Below are 17,329 nucleotides of genomic sequence, written 5' to 3' on the forward strand. Positions count from 1 at the left end.
AAATGGACATTGAAGCCTTGGACACTAACTCACATTTTTTAATATACACTATTTCTGTTTTTGCACATTTAAAAAAAAATATATTCAATATATGTAATTGATCTGCTTGTTTATTATGTTTTATTTAATTTATTATTCTTACTTTTTCTCTCTCTGCTAGATGATGTATTGCATTGAACTGCTGCTGCTAAGTTCACAAACTTCACGTCACTTGCCGGTGATAATAAACCTGATTCTGATCTGTGGTGTGGGGGGTGGGGGGAGGAAATGGGAAGAAATATAATAACAATGGACCGGAAAGGGGTACAAAACAATGTCATCAAACTGGCTGCCTCACCGTCTGGTGTGGGGGGTGGGGTTACTGCACAGGATCAAAATAAGCTGCGGAGTTGTCAACTTAGTCAGGTCCATCATGGGCACTAGCCTCCTTAGCATCCAGGACAAAATCTAGGAGCGATGCCTCAAAAAGGTGGCGTCTATCATTCAGGGATCCTCATCACCTAGGACATGCCCTCTTCTCATGCCAACCATCAGGAAGGAAGTACAGGAGCCCGAAGGCACACATTCAACAATTCAGGAACAGCTTCTTTTTCCCCGCTGCCATCCAATTTCTGAATTGACTTTGAGCCCATGACCGCTACCTCACTACTTTCCTATTTCTATTTTTGCGCTACTTATTTAATTTAAATTTTAATGTTTACTATAACTCGTTTTCTATCATGTATTGCATTGCAGCTGCAAAGATGCCAAATTTTGTGACATATGCCAGTGATATTAAATCTTATTTTCCAGTTTACAATTTTTTATCCAGCCAGTGAAATTATATCATTGTAGTATTTGCAGTAATTTTTAAAAAATTATGACTGTTGTAATTAAGTGTCGAGTGCTATCACTGACCTTCAGAACTCAAGTGGTGATTAAGCAAGATTACTGATGCACTCAGAAAAAGGGAGAGTGAAAGGTATGATAATTTTACTGAAACGTCTGCCCAGTTTGGTTCCATAAATTCATCCAAAAGGATTCCAGATCAGAGATCTTGTCACTTAGGTAACAGAATGAAGACATTAAGATGTGGAAAGTTAAGGCAGCTGATCAAAGAACCTTGCTGAGAATTGGGAAGTGAAAGTGATAGGAAATGCTGCAAATGTTTAGCAGTTCAGATCGCATCTGCTGAGAGAACTGAAGTTGAAACTTTGGTTCTGTCAAAGCTTGCCAGAAACTGTGGATTTAAACTACAATTCAGATTGCCAGGTTATCTCTATTTCCCATTGCTCTCCTTTCCCTTGAACCTGCCACTGAGCTATCTGTTTCTCATTAATTCTGAGCGCCGACTCTTCTCAATGCTTCTGAGAGTAAAAACTACATCTTTGATTTAGCTGTATCATCTATTGAAATTCATATTTTCTGTTTTCTTTTGTATAAAATGAAAGCTCCAGCTTGAATATAATGATCAGTGATTTATGTAGGTTGACCTGGTGTTCCTGGCTGCCTGGGTGTTGTTTCTGAGAAATCTTAAATCCCTCTTGGATGGTAACAACTCATTTGCAATTCAACTTGATATGCACATAAACCAGAATGATGAGCTTCAAAACATAGAAATCTTTAAAATTTGCCAGAAGCAGACAGATGCTGGAAATCCAGAGCAGCGCACAGAATGCTGGAGGGATGCAGCAGGCCAGGCAGCATCTACGGAGGAGAATAAACAGTGGATGTTTCAGGCTGAGATCCTTCATCGATATGCCAGATTTTTTTTACTGACTTTTATAGGACTGTAAAACCATGATATATAGGAGCAGAACTGGGTCATTTAGCCCATCAAATCTGCTCTACCATTTCATCATGGCTGATGCATTTCCCTCTCAGCCCCATTCTCCTGCCTTCTCACCATAACCCTTCATGCCCTGACTAATCAAGAATCTATCAACCTCTAGCTCCACAGCCACCTGTGGCAATGAATTCCACAGGTTCACCACTCTCTGGCTAAAGAGATTCCTCTAAATGGCCACTCTTCTACTCTGAGCTGTGTCCTCAGGGCTTAAATTTCCCTACCTTAGGAAACATGCTCTCTGCATCCACTCTATTGAGGCCCTTTTGTAGATGTCATACTTCCCTAGAAGAGATCCCAATTATCCAGAAATCTGAACCCTTGCTCCCTGCACCAGTTCCTCAGCCCCCCATTCACTTGCCAAATCATCCTATTCTTTCCCTTAAAGGTGTGTAGTATCTTTAATAATCTTGTCTTTGAGAAACTTAAGTGAAGTGAAGGAGAGGATATATTAATGATTTTAGGCTAATCACTAAATTGCCTTTTACTTTAAATATCCAGTTTAAAGAATGGAAGCACATTTTAAAGAAGCTTTGATTAAAACAAACAGCATAGGATTGACGAAGGGTCTCAGCCCAAAATGTCGACAGCGCTTCTCCCTATAGATGCTGCCTGACCTGCTGTGTTCCACCAGCATTTTGTGTGTGAAGCATAGGATTGAACTTGGCTGTGATATCTTTCCATCACAGCCTATTGCATTTGGTCATCTGTTGAGGTGTTGGAAAGTTCTCAACAACAAGCTTGAGTCTTCATCTTTGAAAATTGGCTGTAATTTGTATCCTGAACAATGAAGGCAGGCAATAAAATTGGGAAGAGGGGGAAAGAACGTCAGAGATTTAACAGTGGTTGAGGTTGGTGGACTTTTGTTTTGCAAGTAAATGGAAGCAAAGCAGGTAAATAGTTAAAAATCAACCATAATCTAACTGATTAGCAGAACAGACTCAAGGAATTTGCCTGTTCCAATGCATGGGATTTTTCATCAATGGAAGGTTCATACACAAAATGTTCATTTGTGCTTTGAACAATACTCATCATCTGAAAAAGTGGGGACATTTTCTGTTTAGGCAATAACAAATTTTACACTACACCTGTACATGAATCATCATGGCCTTACGTTTATGGTATCAGTATTTTTGACAGTACAAAGGCAATGTTAATTTTTTGGGAAATATTGGAATTATTTAATCAAATTCTGCAATTAAAAATAGAAAATGCTGGAAACACTCAGCAAGTTGGAATTACTGTGGAAAGAGGAATGAGTACCACTTTGGGTCTGAGACCCTTCATCAATGTTGACCGACCTACTTGAGTATTTCCAACATTCTGTCTATATTTGGAGTAAGCTTTGTGGTGCACAGATGTGACCGTTCTTTTCCCATCCTGCTCACCCACCCTGGAACATCTAGTGATCAAAAGTCATCCATTTTATCTGCCAAGGGAGTTTTCTACCATCATTCTAGTAGGGGTGTTCATTCCACCTCGGGCCAATGTCAGATGGGCTTTGGAGTTGAAACAGTGGACCCTGATGCCTTCCTTATCATTGTAGGGGATTTCAACCAGGCCAGCTTGAAGAAGTCTCTCAATGACTAGTACCAACATATCACCTGTGGAACCAGAGGAGTCAACACATTTGACCACTGTTATACCACCCTCAAGAGCACTTACTGTGCCATCCCAAGCCTGCACTTTGGAAGGTCCGATTACCTGGCTGTACTTTTACTCCAGGTGTACAGGCAGAGACTATAAAGATCACAATGCCAGTGATGAGCACCAAGAAGTTAGGGTCACAGGTTGCAGAGAAACGATTACAAGACTGCTTTGAGATGGTGAACTCGGCATTATACATGGATTCATATTCAATCTAAATTAATATGCCACCGTTGTCACAGACTTGACCAAGATCTGTATGGATGACTGTGCCTTCGAGGACATACCCAAATAAAAAGCCATGGATTAACCAAGAGATTCATAGTCTGCTGTGGGCTAGATCTGAGGCATTCAAGACTGGTGACCCAGAACTATACGAACAATCCTGGTACAACTTACAGAAGGCTATTTAAGGAGCACAAAAACGACTCCAGTTGAAGTTGCAGACTGAATCAAATGTCTATTAGCTCTGGCAGGGTTTGCAGGCCTTTACTTCCTATAAGGCAAGACCTAATGTTATGAATGGCTGTGATGCTTCACTCCCAGATGAGCTTGATGCCTTTTAAGCATGTTTTGAACTTGCACAAATCGCCACAGCGTCTGGTGACCCTGTGATCTCTGTCTTAGAGGCCAATGTCAGAACATCTTTCAAGAGGGTGAACCCTTGCGGGGCCCTGATGGTGTGCTATGTAGGGAAACAAAAACCTGTGCCAACCAACTGGTGAGAGTACTCAAGGACATCTTCAGTCTCTCACAGCTGAAGTCAGAGCTTCACACCAGCTTCAAAAGGGCAACAATCACACCAGATCACAAGAAGAGCAGGGTCATCTGCCTCAGATTATCATCCAGTTACACTCACATCTACTGTGATGAAGTGCCCTGCAAGGTTGATCATGGCCAAAATCAACTCCTGCCTAAACAAGGACCTGGAACTGTAGCAATTTTCTTATCGCCACAACAGATGCAATCTCACTGGCTCTCCACTCTGCCTTTGATCACCTGGACAACAGTAATGCCTATGTCAGGCTGCTGGTTATTGATTACAGCTCAGTATTCAACACAATCATACTCTCAGTACTGACCAACAAGCTCCAAAAGCTGGGCCTCTGTACCTCCATCTGCAACTGGATCTTTGACTTCCTCACTGGGAGACCACAATCAGTGTGGATCAGAAATAACATCTCCTTGCTGACAATAACACTGGCACACCTCAGGGGTGTGTGCTTAGCCCAGTGCTCTACTCTCTCTACCCACAACTGTGCGGCTAGGCACAGCTCAAACACCATCTATAAATTTTCTGAAGGCACAATTATTGTTGGCAGAACTTCAGATGGTGACAAGGTGGCATAAAGGTAGATCTGCTTATTGAGCGGTATCTCAACAACAACCTTGCATTCTTCCTCAGTAAGACCAAGGAATTGATTGTAGCCTTCAGGAAGAGGAAGTCAAGAAAACACACAGCAGGACTCATTGAGGGATCAGCATTAGAAAGAGTCAGCAGTATCAAGTTACAGGGTGTCAACATCTCTGAAGATCTATCCTGGGCCCAACATATTGATGCATTTACTAAGAGGACATGACAGTGGCTATATTTCATATTCAGACTTTAAGGAGACTTAGAATGTCACCAAAGACTCTCGCAAATTTCTACAGATGTACCGTGGGAGCATTCTTACTGTCTGCATCACCATCTGTTATAAGGGCCACTGCGTACGATTGGAAAAAGCTGCAGAATGTTGTGGACTCGGCCAGCTCCATCATGGGCACTGGCCTCCTCAGCATTCAGGCCATCTTCAAAAAGTGATGCCTCAAAAAAAGTGGCATCCACCATTGAGGACCCTCATCACCCAGGATGCATCCACTCCTCATTGCTACCATCAAGGAAGAGATACAGGAGCCCAAAGACACACACTCAACACTTTGGAAACGGCTCCATCCCTTCCCCCATCAGATTTCTGAATGGACGATGAGCCCATCAGCACTTCCTTACGATTTTTCTTTACTCTTTCTGCACTACTTATTTAATTTTTTTCATTTATGTTTCTTACCGTAATTTAGTTGTTTCACAATGTACTGCTGCCACAACTAATTTCTTGACATATGCCAGTGAGATTAAGTCTGATTCTGATGTATTTTATTAATTTTACATACAAATTTGATTCAAAAAATTATTTTAAATAACCAAAACATGTTTTTATTTTTGACATAGATCCATCAAATGTGTTTGCAATGCCTGAATCGGATGTGAAGAGAATTATCTGGGTGCTGTCTCTTCCCATCACCACCCTACTATTCGTAACTATCCCAGATTGTCGCAGGCATCAGTGGAGAAAATGGTTCCTGCTAACTTTCTTCATGTGTGCTGTGTGGATTTCTGGATTTACATATATATTAGTTTGGATGGTAACCATCGTGGGTAAGAAGAATTGCGTTTTTTAGAATCTCCTTTTGTTTTTGAATAAATGAAGTAGTCCATGGAATGCAAATTTGTTTTCTATACAAATCTGTTCCTATTGACTTTGTGTTTTGCATTAATCTAATCCACATCAGTTTTACTAGAACTAATTATGTGAACTAATATAACTGTTATAGGTTCATTGAGAAAGCCACTGACTTTGCAATACATAACAATGATTAATTAGGGGTTTGCAATGTGTTATAAAAATAACTTCATAATATTAGGTCGTGAGTGAACCAATGAGAGCCAATGTCACCTTCAACCTATTCATGTTAGCATCAGCAGAAGCGACTACCACACCGTACTTGTGGAGGTGAAGTCTTGCCTTTGTACCGAGGGCATCCTACATACTGTTGCATGGCATAACAAACGTGCTAAATGAGATGGAACCAGGTCAGATGTATCAGAATCAGGTTTAACATCACTGGCATATGTTATGAAATTTGCCAGCAGCACATTGCAAATCATATTAATTTTTAAAACTATAAATTACCAGTATATACAAAAAATTTTGAAAGTAATGCAAAAGGAGAGAAAATAATTCCAAGGTAGTGTTGATGGGTTCATTGTCCATGCAGAAATCTATGGCAGAATGGAAGAAGCTGTTCCTGAAACTGTGTGTCTTCATGCTCCTGTACTTTCTCCCTGATGGTAGCAATGAGAAGCAGGCATGTCCTGGGTGATGGGGTCCTAAATGATGGATGCCACTTTTTTGAGGCATCGCCTTTTGAAGGTGTCCTCGATGCTGGTGAGGCTAGTATCCATGATAGATCTGGCTGAGTTTACAACTTTCTGCAGCGTTTTCTGATCCTGTGCATTGGCCCCTTCATACCAGATGGTGATGCAATCAATTAAAATGCCACCTATAAAATTGCTAAGGACACATCGTTCATAGAGTTTCAGATGGAGGTGAGAAGGTATACAGGAGTGAGGTAGATCAGTAGGTTGAGCATTTGTGAGTGCTGTAGACAATTACTAGAGGCAGAAAGATGCATTAGCAGAATTTGCAGCCTCTGAAGCCACTATATTCCACACGCTACCATTACCACAAAGCCATGGTACCACACTTGGTTCCAACAGAGTGCAACGTAACCACAGTGTATTTAAAAATAAGTCTGTGAAACTACATTGCTGGATTGATCTATGTTTAATAGCTAAATGAGAATCAGTGGTTAAAATTAAATGATTGCACATAGAATATAACAGCACAGTATATGCCCTTTGGCCCATGATGTGCCAAACTTTTAATCTACTCTAAGGTCAATCTGACCCTTCCCTCATACATAGCCCTCCAGTTTTCTATCATCCATGAGCCTAAGAGTCTACTAAATGTCCCTCATGTATCTGCTTTACAACCACCCTTCGCACAGCATTCTACACACCGACCACTCTGTTTAAAGAGTCTTCTCTGACATCCCCAATCACCTTAAAATTACACCCCCTCATATTAGCCATTTCCACCCTGGGGAAGTGTCTGGCTCTCCTCTCAATCTATGCCTTTTTAGCATCTTGTACATGTCTATCACATCACCCTCTGCTCCAAAGGGAGAGGCCCTTGCTTGCTCAACCTATCCTCATAATCCAGGCAGCATCCTGGTAAATCTCCTCTGAACCCACTCTAAAGCATCCATACCTATCCTTTAATGAAGCAACCAGAACTGAACAGCAAGTGTGACCTACCAGGGTTTCAGACACCTGAAACATTGCCTTGTGACTCTTAAACACTGATGCCTAACTAATGAAAGCCAACAGACCAAACATCATCTTAACAATCTTGTCGACATTTGTGGCGACTTTGAGGGATCTCTGCACATGGACCTCCAAGATCCCTCTGTTCCTCAACAGTGCTAAGAATCCTGTAATTATACCTGTATCCCACTTTCAAATTTGCACATATAATGGAACAGATTAAGGTCCAAAAACTATGATATCTATTCAGACACTTGATAAGTGATGAGGCGATTGCCTCAAATAAGGCGATTCTTGGAACATTCCTCATTCTCAGGTTCACCAAGGTGACTCATATGCACAGGCTGAAGCATTTGCAGCAGTGGACAAGAGCAGTGCAGTGTTCCTCAGTGCCCAGTCTCTCTATATTTGTTTAAATCTCTCTTGGGATTTTAACTCACATCCTCGGACATAGTGTTGAGTGGCATGAGCCAAGCAATCTCTGCTGTGAGAATGTCTAAAATTATAACCACCTAGTTTAGAGATGGGAGCACAAATACTTAAGTATTAGATATAACAGAAACAGGACAAAGGAGCAATTAACTGAACGGTACAGTAGTGGTGAAGTGCAGATGTTTTGTATTTCCAATGACCCAGGTTTATTGATGCCGTTTTGTGCTGTCATATGAAATGTCTCCCCCTGTGGCTCTATGGGTTTTATCTCTTTATCTATTTCTCCCTACATCCCCAAGTTATGCTTGGTTGTTAGCTGGCTATTATAATTTACTAATATTTCAGGTGGCTGACAGAATTGGGAGGGGTTGAGTGTTAAAGGGTTTGTGTGTAAATTTTTTTCATATGTACAAGGAGGAATGGGATTGCTCTGAGAGAGGGAGGAAAGAATTAATTGATTAATTGCCACAGTAGCCTAGCAGTTAGCACGACACTATTAAAGCTTGGAACATCAGAATTTGGAGTTCAATTCCAGTGTTCTCTGTAAGGAGTCTCAATACTTCCTTACCATGAAACCTGTAGGATTTCTCCCACAGCCCAAAGGTGTACTTGGTAGGTTGATTGGGCATTGGAAATTGTCCCATGATTGGGTTAGGGTTTAATTGGGGTTGTCGGGGGGGGGGGGGGGGGGGGGGGGAGGGGTTGCTGTGGCAGCATGGCTCAAAGGGCTGGAAGATCCTACTCAGTACTGTATCACTAACTAAATAAAACTCATGGGCCAAATGGTTTCCATCCATATTCGAGAAGATGAATTGGTAGATTATACAGTCATTAACACATTGCTCTTTGCAGGAGCTGCTTGTATACTGTTTTCTCTGTTACAACAGTGACCATACTTCAAAAGCAAGGTGTCAGTTATAAAGTACTTCAACTATCCTCAATGGGATTTAAAACTTTTCTTTGCTTCAAATCATGCCAAACCAGATTAGACCTCATTTTTTAAATATAAACTAACTACGCCCTATTTTGTAAAAATTAATGACCATGTTTCTGCAGAATACTTTTATCATTATTTCCCTCATTTGTGTGTGTGTATATATTTTTTTTTAAAAAGCAGCATCGCCCGGTGGCCACATATTTCAGTTTGACTTCCCCATTCCCATCCTGCCACGAGGCCAAAATTAGGTTGGAGGAGCAACACTTCATATTCCATCTGTGTAGCCTCCAACTTGATGGCATGACTACTGATTTCTCCAGCTTCCAATAATTTCTCCCCCACCCTTTCTATTCCCCATTCATGTTATACCCTCTCTCTCATTCTCTTCTCCACTTTTTTCCCTTGGTCTACTGTTTTATCCTATGAGATTCCTTGTTTTTAGTCTTTACCACCTATCCTCTCCCAGCTTCTGACTTAATTTGCTCACCCACCCACCTTCCTCATCAATCACCTTTTAGCTTGTACTCTTTCCTCACCACTTTATTCTAGCTTTTGCCCCCCTCCTTCCAGTCCTCAAGAAGGGTCTTGGCACAAAATGTCAACTCTTTATTACCTTCCATAGATGTTGCCTGGCTTGATGAGTTCCTCCAGTATTTTGTGTATGATACTATTTAAATTGACTTCTTGTTTGCAAGAATATTATTGACAAAAGGGTCAGAATTTCTTGGAATAAAATAATACCATTTGAGCAATATATTATGCAAGTAATGCAAAGATTTAAACATTAGAAAGACAGACATTATTACATATAACACAAGATTTCCTTCATGCCAGCTTTCAAATCAACCCAGTTATGGCACAAATTGTTTTCCTGTTTGTTCTTAAACAATTTTACATTCTTCTGAAAAAATTGGACTGCCCCCTCATTTGTAAAGCTGACACTTGTGCCTTTGTTGAATCATTTTAGATTTGTTAAAAGGCTTGCATGAAAATACTGTAAAAAATTATCCAATTATTGTACTGAATATGCACTTATAAATGCAGTATGTCTTGTAGATTACAATTTATTTTACAATTGAACAATCAAACCTTGATGTAAATATATATTTTATTACAGGGCTAAACTATTAAATACGTTAATTTCTCATCCAGGCTTTGCTAACTTCATTGGTTCCAATTGGGGTGAATAAACAGGGCAGAATAAGACTTGGAATTCCTCCAATCTCAGTTAATTTGAATAGCAAAGGCATTCAGAAGAGGATTTAAAACAAGGAATTGATGTTTAGCACGGTGGTGATTGAGGAATTCCTTCTGAGATCTCAGTTGGTGTGAAGTATTGAGTATGGCCTGAGATTGCCAAAGATATTATATAAATAGTAAAGGTTACTGTATTTTTGAGATACAGCGCAAAACAGCACCTTCTGGCCCAACGAACCGCACCTGCCAGCAAACAACCTATTTAACTTCAGCCTAATCTCAGGACAACTTACCTGTTAGTAGATTAATTGGTCAATGTATGCTTTTGGGATGTGGGAAGAAACCGGAATACTTGAAGGAAACCCACCCATTCTCATCAAGGAACATACAGACAACATTGGAATTGAACTTTAAACTACACCCTGGGCTGTTACAGTGTCGCACCAACTGCTATCCTACCGTAGCGCCCTATTGTTGTGACAAGAATTTCTCTAAATCTTTACAGATTCAAGACTGTTTAATGTCATTTCCAGTACACAAGTGTAAAGGAGAACAAAATAATTGTTACTCCAGATCAAATGCAGCACAAAAACACCAATAAGAACAATAAAAAACAATATAAATACATCAGCTAGCTTATATACATTGATTTTATGTCCATAAAGTGACACTAGGCACAGGGTTGTTTGTACATAAGGTGACTCCAACAGGAAATGATAAAATGCTGTGGGTTGTGGAGGGGTGGAGGTGTTGATCAGCCTTACTGCTTGGGAAAAATAATTGTTTTTGACTCTGGTGGTCCTGGTGTGTATATTATGAGGTCTGCTCCCTGTTGGAAATGGGGCAAATAGTATTTCATTGTATAACTTTATAATGTTGTACAATTTAATAAAATATTTTGTAAGTGGCTTTAACTCTGACAATCTAACATTGTTCAAACAATTAATGCAGGAGAAACTCTGGGCATTCCTGAAACAGTGATGGGTCTAACATTGCTGGCAGCAGGCACCAGCATTCCAGACACTGTGGCTAGCGTTCTTGTTACCAGAGCAGGTATGAATGAATTTTAAATATAAAACTGCATTTAGTGTCTTAATGTACTAACTTCATACACTGACTAGTGTCCTTGTTCTTGCACTCTTTAACTTGTTGTTTATGGAAAAGTGGAACCATTTTAAAAAGAGTAAATGAGAAGTTTATAATAAGATCGAATAGTCTGGAAAATCTAGCAAAGTTATGCCCTTTAGTGAGGCAAATGTGTTGTTCTGAATCCATGTTATGTGACTTCAGCCCCAGAACTATGCAGCTGATTTTTTTTTTGCCGACCTCTAATTGCCCCCCCCCCCCCAAAAAGACACCAACTTTATGGTCTACGAATAAGTGCCAATACCACTTTGCAGGTTAATCCAGATTTTCATGAATGAATAAAGAATGATTGCTAGATTTTTGATGCAGTGTTGCTCTCCAATGAGTGCTTTCTGTGTTATTGAATAGCCTTGTATTCAACTACATCAGCTATTCCTGACTGTTTTCAGTTATCCACAATCCTTGCTGTAGACAACACCCTTAAAGATGGGATAATTGTAGTTATTCTCATGCCTGACGCGCTGTTATCTACCAAAGCATTAAAGCTGGTGTGTGTGTAGATATATACATCTAAAGCAAGCTTCTTGCAGGCAAAGGAAAGGTGGAACTTTATTTAATGTCACAATTCAATAGCTTAAGTTATTTAAACAACTAAATTAATGTACTTGAGCAAGCTTATTTCTCTCCAATTAAAAGTTTGCTGAATAGCAACACATGCACATACAAAATAAACTCATTCACTCACATACTGGGGGGGGGGGGGGGAAGTTCCCTAATAAACCACCAACAATAAAAACAAGTACTAATATAGTATTCCAAAAATGAAACTTTGATCTTGATTGTTACTGTTGAAAGGCTAATTACTTCATTCAAAACTTGTTTTTTTTTGTGTGACATGTTTGCAGCACAAAGGGTGAAGAAACCTTGGAGAAAAATTAACTGCATTAATCATAAATTGACTTTTCATCTTAAAGGTTTCCTTATGACCTAGTACTGAAAGACTACATGTATTATTTTTGTTAACTGATCATAGGAATAATAGATCAATATATTTACTAACTGTTCTGTTGGAAATACAAAGTATCAGCAAAGCTCTGCCTAATGCAACTAGATGGATTCGAGAATATTAAATGCAAAGTGCTCCTGCACCTGAGATACAGAACTTCCTCACTGACTCAATGTCATTCACTTCCAATTTAAGTTACACCATAATTTCTTGGATAGCTTTTAAATTCTTATCTGAATTTTGTATGAATTACTCCCATTTTCTTGGTACTCAAACATTTTTTAAAAAACCCAGGTGTGTCACTTTTCAGTCTGCAATCATTAGTAAGTTCTACACTATGATACAAGTGGTACACGAACCCATTCAGCGCAGCTATATTCATGTCATAGAACTAATCCAGCCCCATCTGGTTCAATGTTATAAAAACAGTTCAAGAAACTTCACTGATGTTTAAATGAGAAAACTATTGTTAATGTAGAGACTTCTGCTATTTCATTTTCTTAAATAGGTTTTAATATATTCAGTAATTATGGTATGAAATTCACAATCAATATGTTGAAAGACAGCATGGCAGCTGTGATCACCTTTACCACCCAGCAGCCAGCTATTGTTTGCTACCTTGTTCCATACCCAATCTGACCACGTCAAGAATCCAAGCCATATCTGCTCCATAACTACCAACTTGACCCCCTCAGTTACTGTTATTCTACTTGCCCATTCTTTTCTTATTATCTTCTACAGAATCACAAGTTTATTAAAAGCCTTTTCTTCATTTTAGCCATTTATCTGATTACACTAACATTTTTGATATTACATGTGCTGCACTTAAGAAAATTTTACATCTTATTGTATTCACTATAATGAATAAAATTTTCTCTTCCTTACCCCCAGGTAAAGGAGATATGGCTATGTCGAACATTGTGGGCTCCAATGTATTTGATCTTCTCTGTTTAGGTGCACCTTGGTTTATTAAAGCTGGATTTGTTGATTTATCGCCTGTAGAAGTCAATAGCAGTGGCATGATCTATACAACAGCTTCTCTTCTCCTCTCTATCATATTCGTACTTGCAGCAATTTGTATTAATGGATGGAAACTGGATAAGAAACTTGGAGCAAGCTGTCTTTTTGCTTATTTCATTTTTCTCATTATCTCAGTTCTAAATGGGCTAGGAATACTAGGAAATGTTCTTTCCAGGACATGCAATTAATTGAGCGACAATCAAGGTACACACCACCAAAACTTCAACCCACTCATTTGGACTCATTGGGTATTACTTCCAGAGCCAAAACTGCTGCAATATCATGGTGTAGCAGGAAAGTACCAGTTTCAAGAATTGTTTTCCATGCCATGCTTATTGCAAATATGAACAAAAATGGCACTTAATCACCAGGAAAGAGGACCAAAGTCTTTGGCTAAAGGGAGGCTTTAGAAGCAAGTGTTTAGAGGTGGGGAATGCCTTCATAGAGTTATGGACATTCTGAGGGAATTAGTTCATTTCAATATTCTTTCAAATATGCATTTATTCTATTCAACTCAACTGCAATGTCTTTAAACTACCACCCCTATCTTCCACTAACCATTCTTCCAAATCCCAGTCCTAAAATACTTCTCAAATGTTTGCATCCAATTATGGCTCTTGTTACGAATGTGCCACAACTGAGGGGCCGAAGGGTACAAAGTTGCCCCCTCCTTTTTGAGAATCGCAAGATCGCTGGGACCCAGGAAATGAGAGAGAGACACGCAGAATCCACAAGGTTTGGAATGTGTCCTGGCCTCAGCGAAACAAAACCGCTGATAATGGCTATTGTCTCTTGGAGACGGAATTGTGTATTGAGTACTGTACTATTCATTGAAGCCCCTCAGGGGACGACCAGAGTGGGCTGGTTGAGGGATTGCATCATCCCAACCTGACTGACATCTGAGACCCCGTGAGCAAGGATAAAAGAGGGTCTGGGGAACAACCCCTTCAGACGCACCAGGAGAAACACTAGAAATCCCGTGACAGCGTTTAATAGCGACAGCCGGTGGGGGGCTCGTGTGCGTCCTTCCCTTGCCTGGGATTGGCAGGCTCACCATGGAAGAACGGCTTAGCTAAAGGAGTGGCCACAAGTGAACGGCCACACCAACAAGACTCAGACGGACCAAAATCATAAAAGGAATTGGCAAGTTTTTCTCCCAAAACTCACTCTCTCTTTCCAACCATTGCAAACCCAGTGTCCCCAAAGGCTGCAGCCTGCATGAACTGAGTGACTTTTACATTTCCATCGGACAATACATTATCCCCTAGACAACGATAGAGCTTATTTCTTATTATTATACCCGCACTTTTAGATTTAGTATTGACGACGTATATTATCTGTATATTTGCATTGATATTATTTGTGTATTTTTACTAATAAATACTGTTTAAAAATCGTATCATCAGACTTCAATGGACCTCTCCATCTTTGCTGGTAAGTGACCCAGTTACGGGGTTCGTAACACTCTAATTAAAGTTATAACTTCTAACCACAATGTACCATCTACTTTCTTCTGTTGAAGTTGCACCCTTGCTAAACCAGACCTCCCACCTCGTTTGTCCAGAACTGCATCTGCTTTCACTTCGATAGTCTTACCTTTCCAGGTAATATTGTAATCACTTCTTCCACCCATTTTTGCTACATGCTACCCTTATTCTTAAACATCAATTCTCAATCCCAAAACAGTATTGATTTCTCTCACTATTGCTCTCACCTTGGATGAGCCAAGATCTACTACCAGGGGACTCTGAAAAGTTGGTTACTATTACTGCTGCAAACTAATTCCAACCCTCTGCACGCTACTTAGCCTGAGCTGCAGGTTTGTAATATTGAGCTTCAAACTGCATTGGACCCCACCATAAATCTTTTTTATTTCAAAGTGTAATAATGCTAGTCTAAACTCCTGCCTCACCCAACTGACCTCTCCAATAATCCTGCCACCCTCCTACATTCCATAAACAATCTTTTATTCTAACACTCACAGGCACTATGTAATAATCTATATTGACTCTTTGCTGACAAACTTATTCAATCCTCATTCTCATTAATCATTCTCATACCCAAAATAATCTGTTCCTCCTTCTAATTCCTTAAGCAATCTTCCTTTACCTGAAACCTGCACAGTGCCAAATTTCTCCAACGCAGCATCTCCAATGGCAAACTGACATTGTTCATGTAACTATGGGTCAGTTAGTTTCATTTCACTTCTGTGAAAGACCTGGGAAAAGTTTTTGTAGTTAAATGAAAGTTGTTTAAACCTTACACAGGCTGGCTTTAACCCAAATGGATGTACAGTAAATTAAATAATAAATCTGAGATACATTTGGAATTTTCAGACATGGTGCCTAACTTTTAGAAAACTGCCCAGTCATGTGCAATTCTAAAATCACTGTCAGTGATGGTAGTAGCTTCTATTATGTATTTGTTAACCAACCACACTGTTTGGTTAAATGTTTTTAAGTTATTTAAAGATTTTAACACATTCCCAACAAAGTAAAAGCCAATTATATACAAGATGATCAGGTTATTTATTTCATATTTATTGTTATTTTACAGCCTAAATAACTTGGTTATATAACACATGAAACTGCTTTTTAAAAAAATAAAAAAAACACTTACCCAACTTTAAGATTCGCACTCTCCAGATTTAAGCACCATTCATGTCATCAGGAGAATATTGTCCCTTAAATTTTATTATCAGGATAATTGGTTTAATATGCTTGACACAAGAGATTAGAAGACAGCCTATAGCTAAATCAGACCAGCTGCTGTGCACTAGAAGTTAACCCAAATTTGGAAGGCTAATGTAGGCAAGTTCGTCAAAGTAGGATAACAAAAATGCAGGATTTTTAATTAATTATGGAAACCGTTCTATTGGTTCCAATTTCCATGAAACACTAAACTCAGTACTGTTATCTAGAGATAAGCTGATAAAATTCAAAGTGAGCAGTCTTTCCTGGAAGCAAACAAGCAAGAGAGCAAAATTTCATTAAGTACCTGTATCAACTCCCAAGTTACCTTCTGAAAGTTTCTAAGTATTTTTAGGCATACTTAAGCACTAAACTTTTACACTGTACTTACCATTGACATATAGAAGCTATTATTAAAAATGTGTTATTCCCCTCAAGTTCAATCGGATGCAGTGTTACAAGATCTCTTTGCTCATCTAGTACAGGTTAATGCATGCATAATTTACAGTCAAATATGTATTTCAATTTTATGAGATTGAATAGGAAAAGATCTTCTTGAATTAAAAAATTCTTAGTGGACTTAAGTACATGAGAACTATATTCCTACTGAATAATGCTTCAAAGACGTTGCAAGGTTTTCACCAAATTACAGCAATGCTGTTACAATAACAAAAAATTTGATGCTGCAATGAAATACCCAGTATTCAGTTTGTAGAGCACCAAACCGTAATTTCATGGTTTTATGGGAATAAAATGAATGTGGTGTACAGATCAGAACTATAGCACAAAATTCAGTTACATTATTGAAGATTAAGAATTGGTGCTTCAACAAAATAGAAGGAATTGTACAGATCTGTGCAAAAGTCTTAGGCACATATATGTAGCTAGGATGCCTAAGAAATTGCACAGTACTGTGGTAATTTTATGTATTGCACTGTACTGCTGCCACCAAAAAAAACCCAACAAATTTCATGACATACGTGAGTGATGATTTTACTGTGGGTCTTGATTGAGGACTGAGTGTGGGAAAAGGACAGGGAGAGAGGAGGCACCAGACAGATATTCTGTAATGATCAATAAACCAAATGTTGGAATTATATAACCTTGCTTGGTGTCACCCATGCCACCCCCATCTCTGCTACCTATCTCACCCCTCCCACAGTGATCCACCCTTGCCATTCTCACTGCCCTACGTTGACAAATATGGTACAGTGGAAAAGTCTTAGGCACCCTAGCTATATATGTGGCTAAGAATTTTGCACATGATAGTATAAAGGCTTTCACTCCTTTTGTCAAGTGGTAGTTCTACAAAAGCCCTCCCTTCTTGTCATGACATTGTAAA

The 17,329-nt window shown here is 39.3% G+C and overlaps 1 protein-coding gene across 1 annotated transcript in view; it reads left to right on the forward strand.

The window, feature by feature from the left end:
- The window catches only part of slc24a5 (solute carrier family 24 member 5), a 42,476-nt gene extending 25,286 nt beyond the window's left edge, over nt 1–17,190 (forward strand). Inside the window, exons 7-9 of the mRNA XM_059952814.1 lie at nt 5,682–5,888; nt 11,137–11,238; nt 13,169–17,190. Of these exons, the coding sequence (XP_059808797.1) occupies nt 5,682–5,888; nt 11,137–11,238; nt 13,169–13,485 (626 nt within the window). The 3' untranslated portion in view covers nt 13,486–17,190. The remainder of the gene's footprint in view (nt 1–5,681; nt 5,889–11,136; nt 11,239–13,168) is intronic.
- Nucleotides 17,191–17,329: the final 139 nt, after the last annotated feature.

The sequence above is a fragment of the Hypanus sabinus genome, chromosome 28, assembly GCF_030144855.1.
Source record: "Hypanus sabinus isolate sHypSab1 chromosome 28, sHypSab1.hap1, whole genome shotgun sequence".
Taxonomy (NCBI): domain Eukaryota; kingdom Metazoa; phylum Chordata; class Chondrichthyes; order Myliobatiformes; family Dasyatidae; genus Hypanus; species Hypanus sabinus.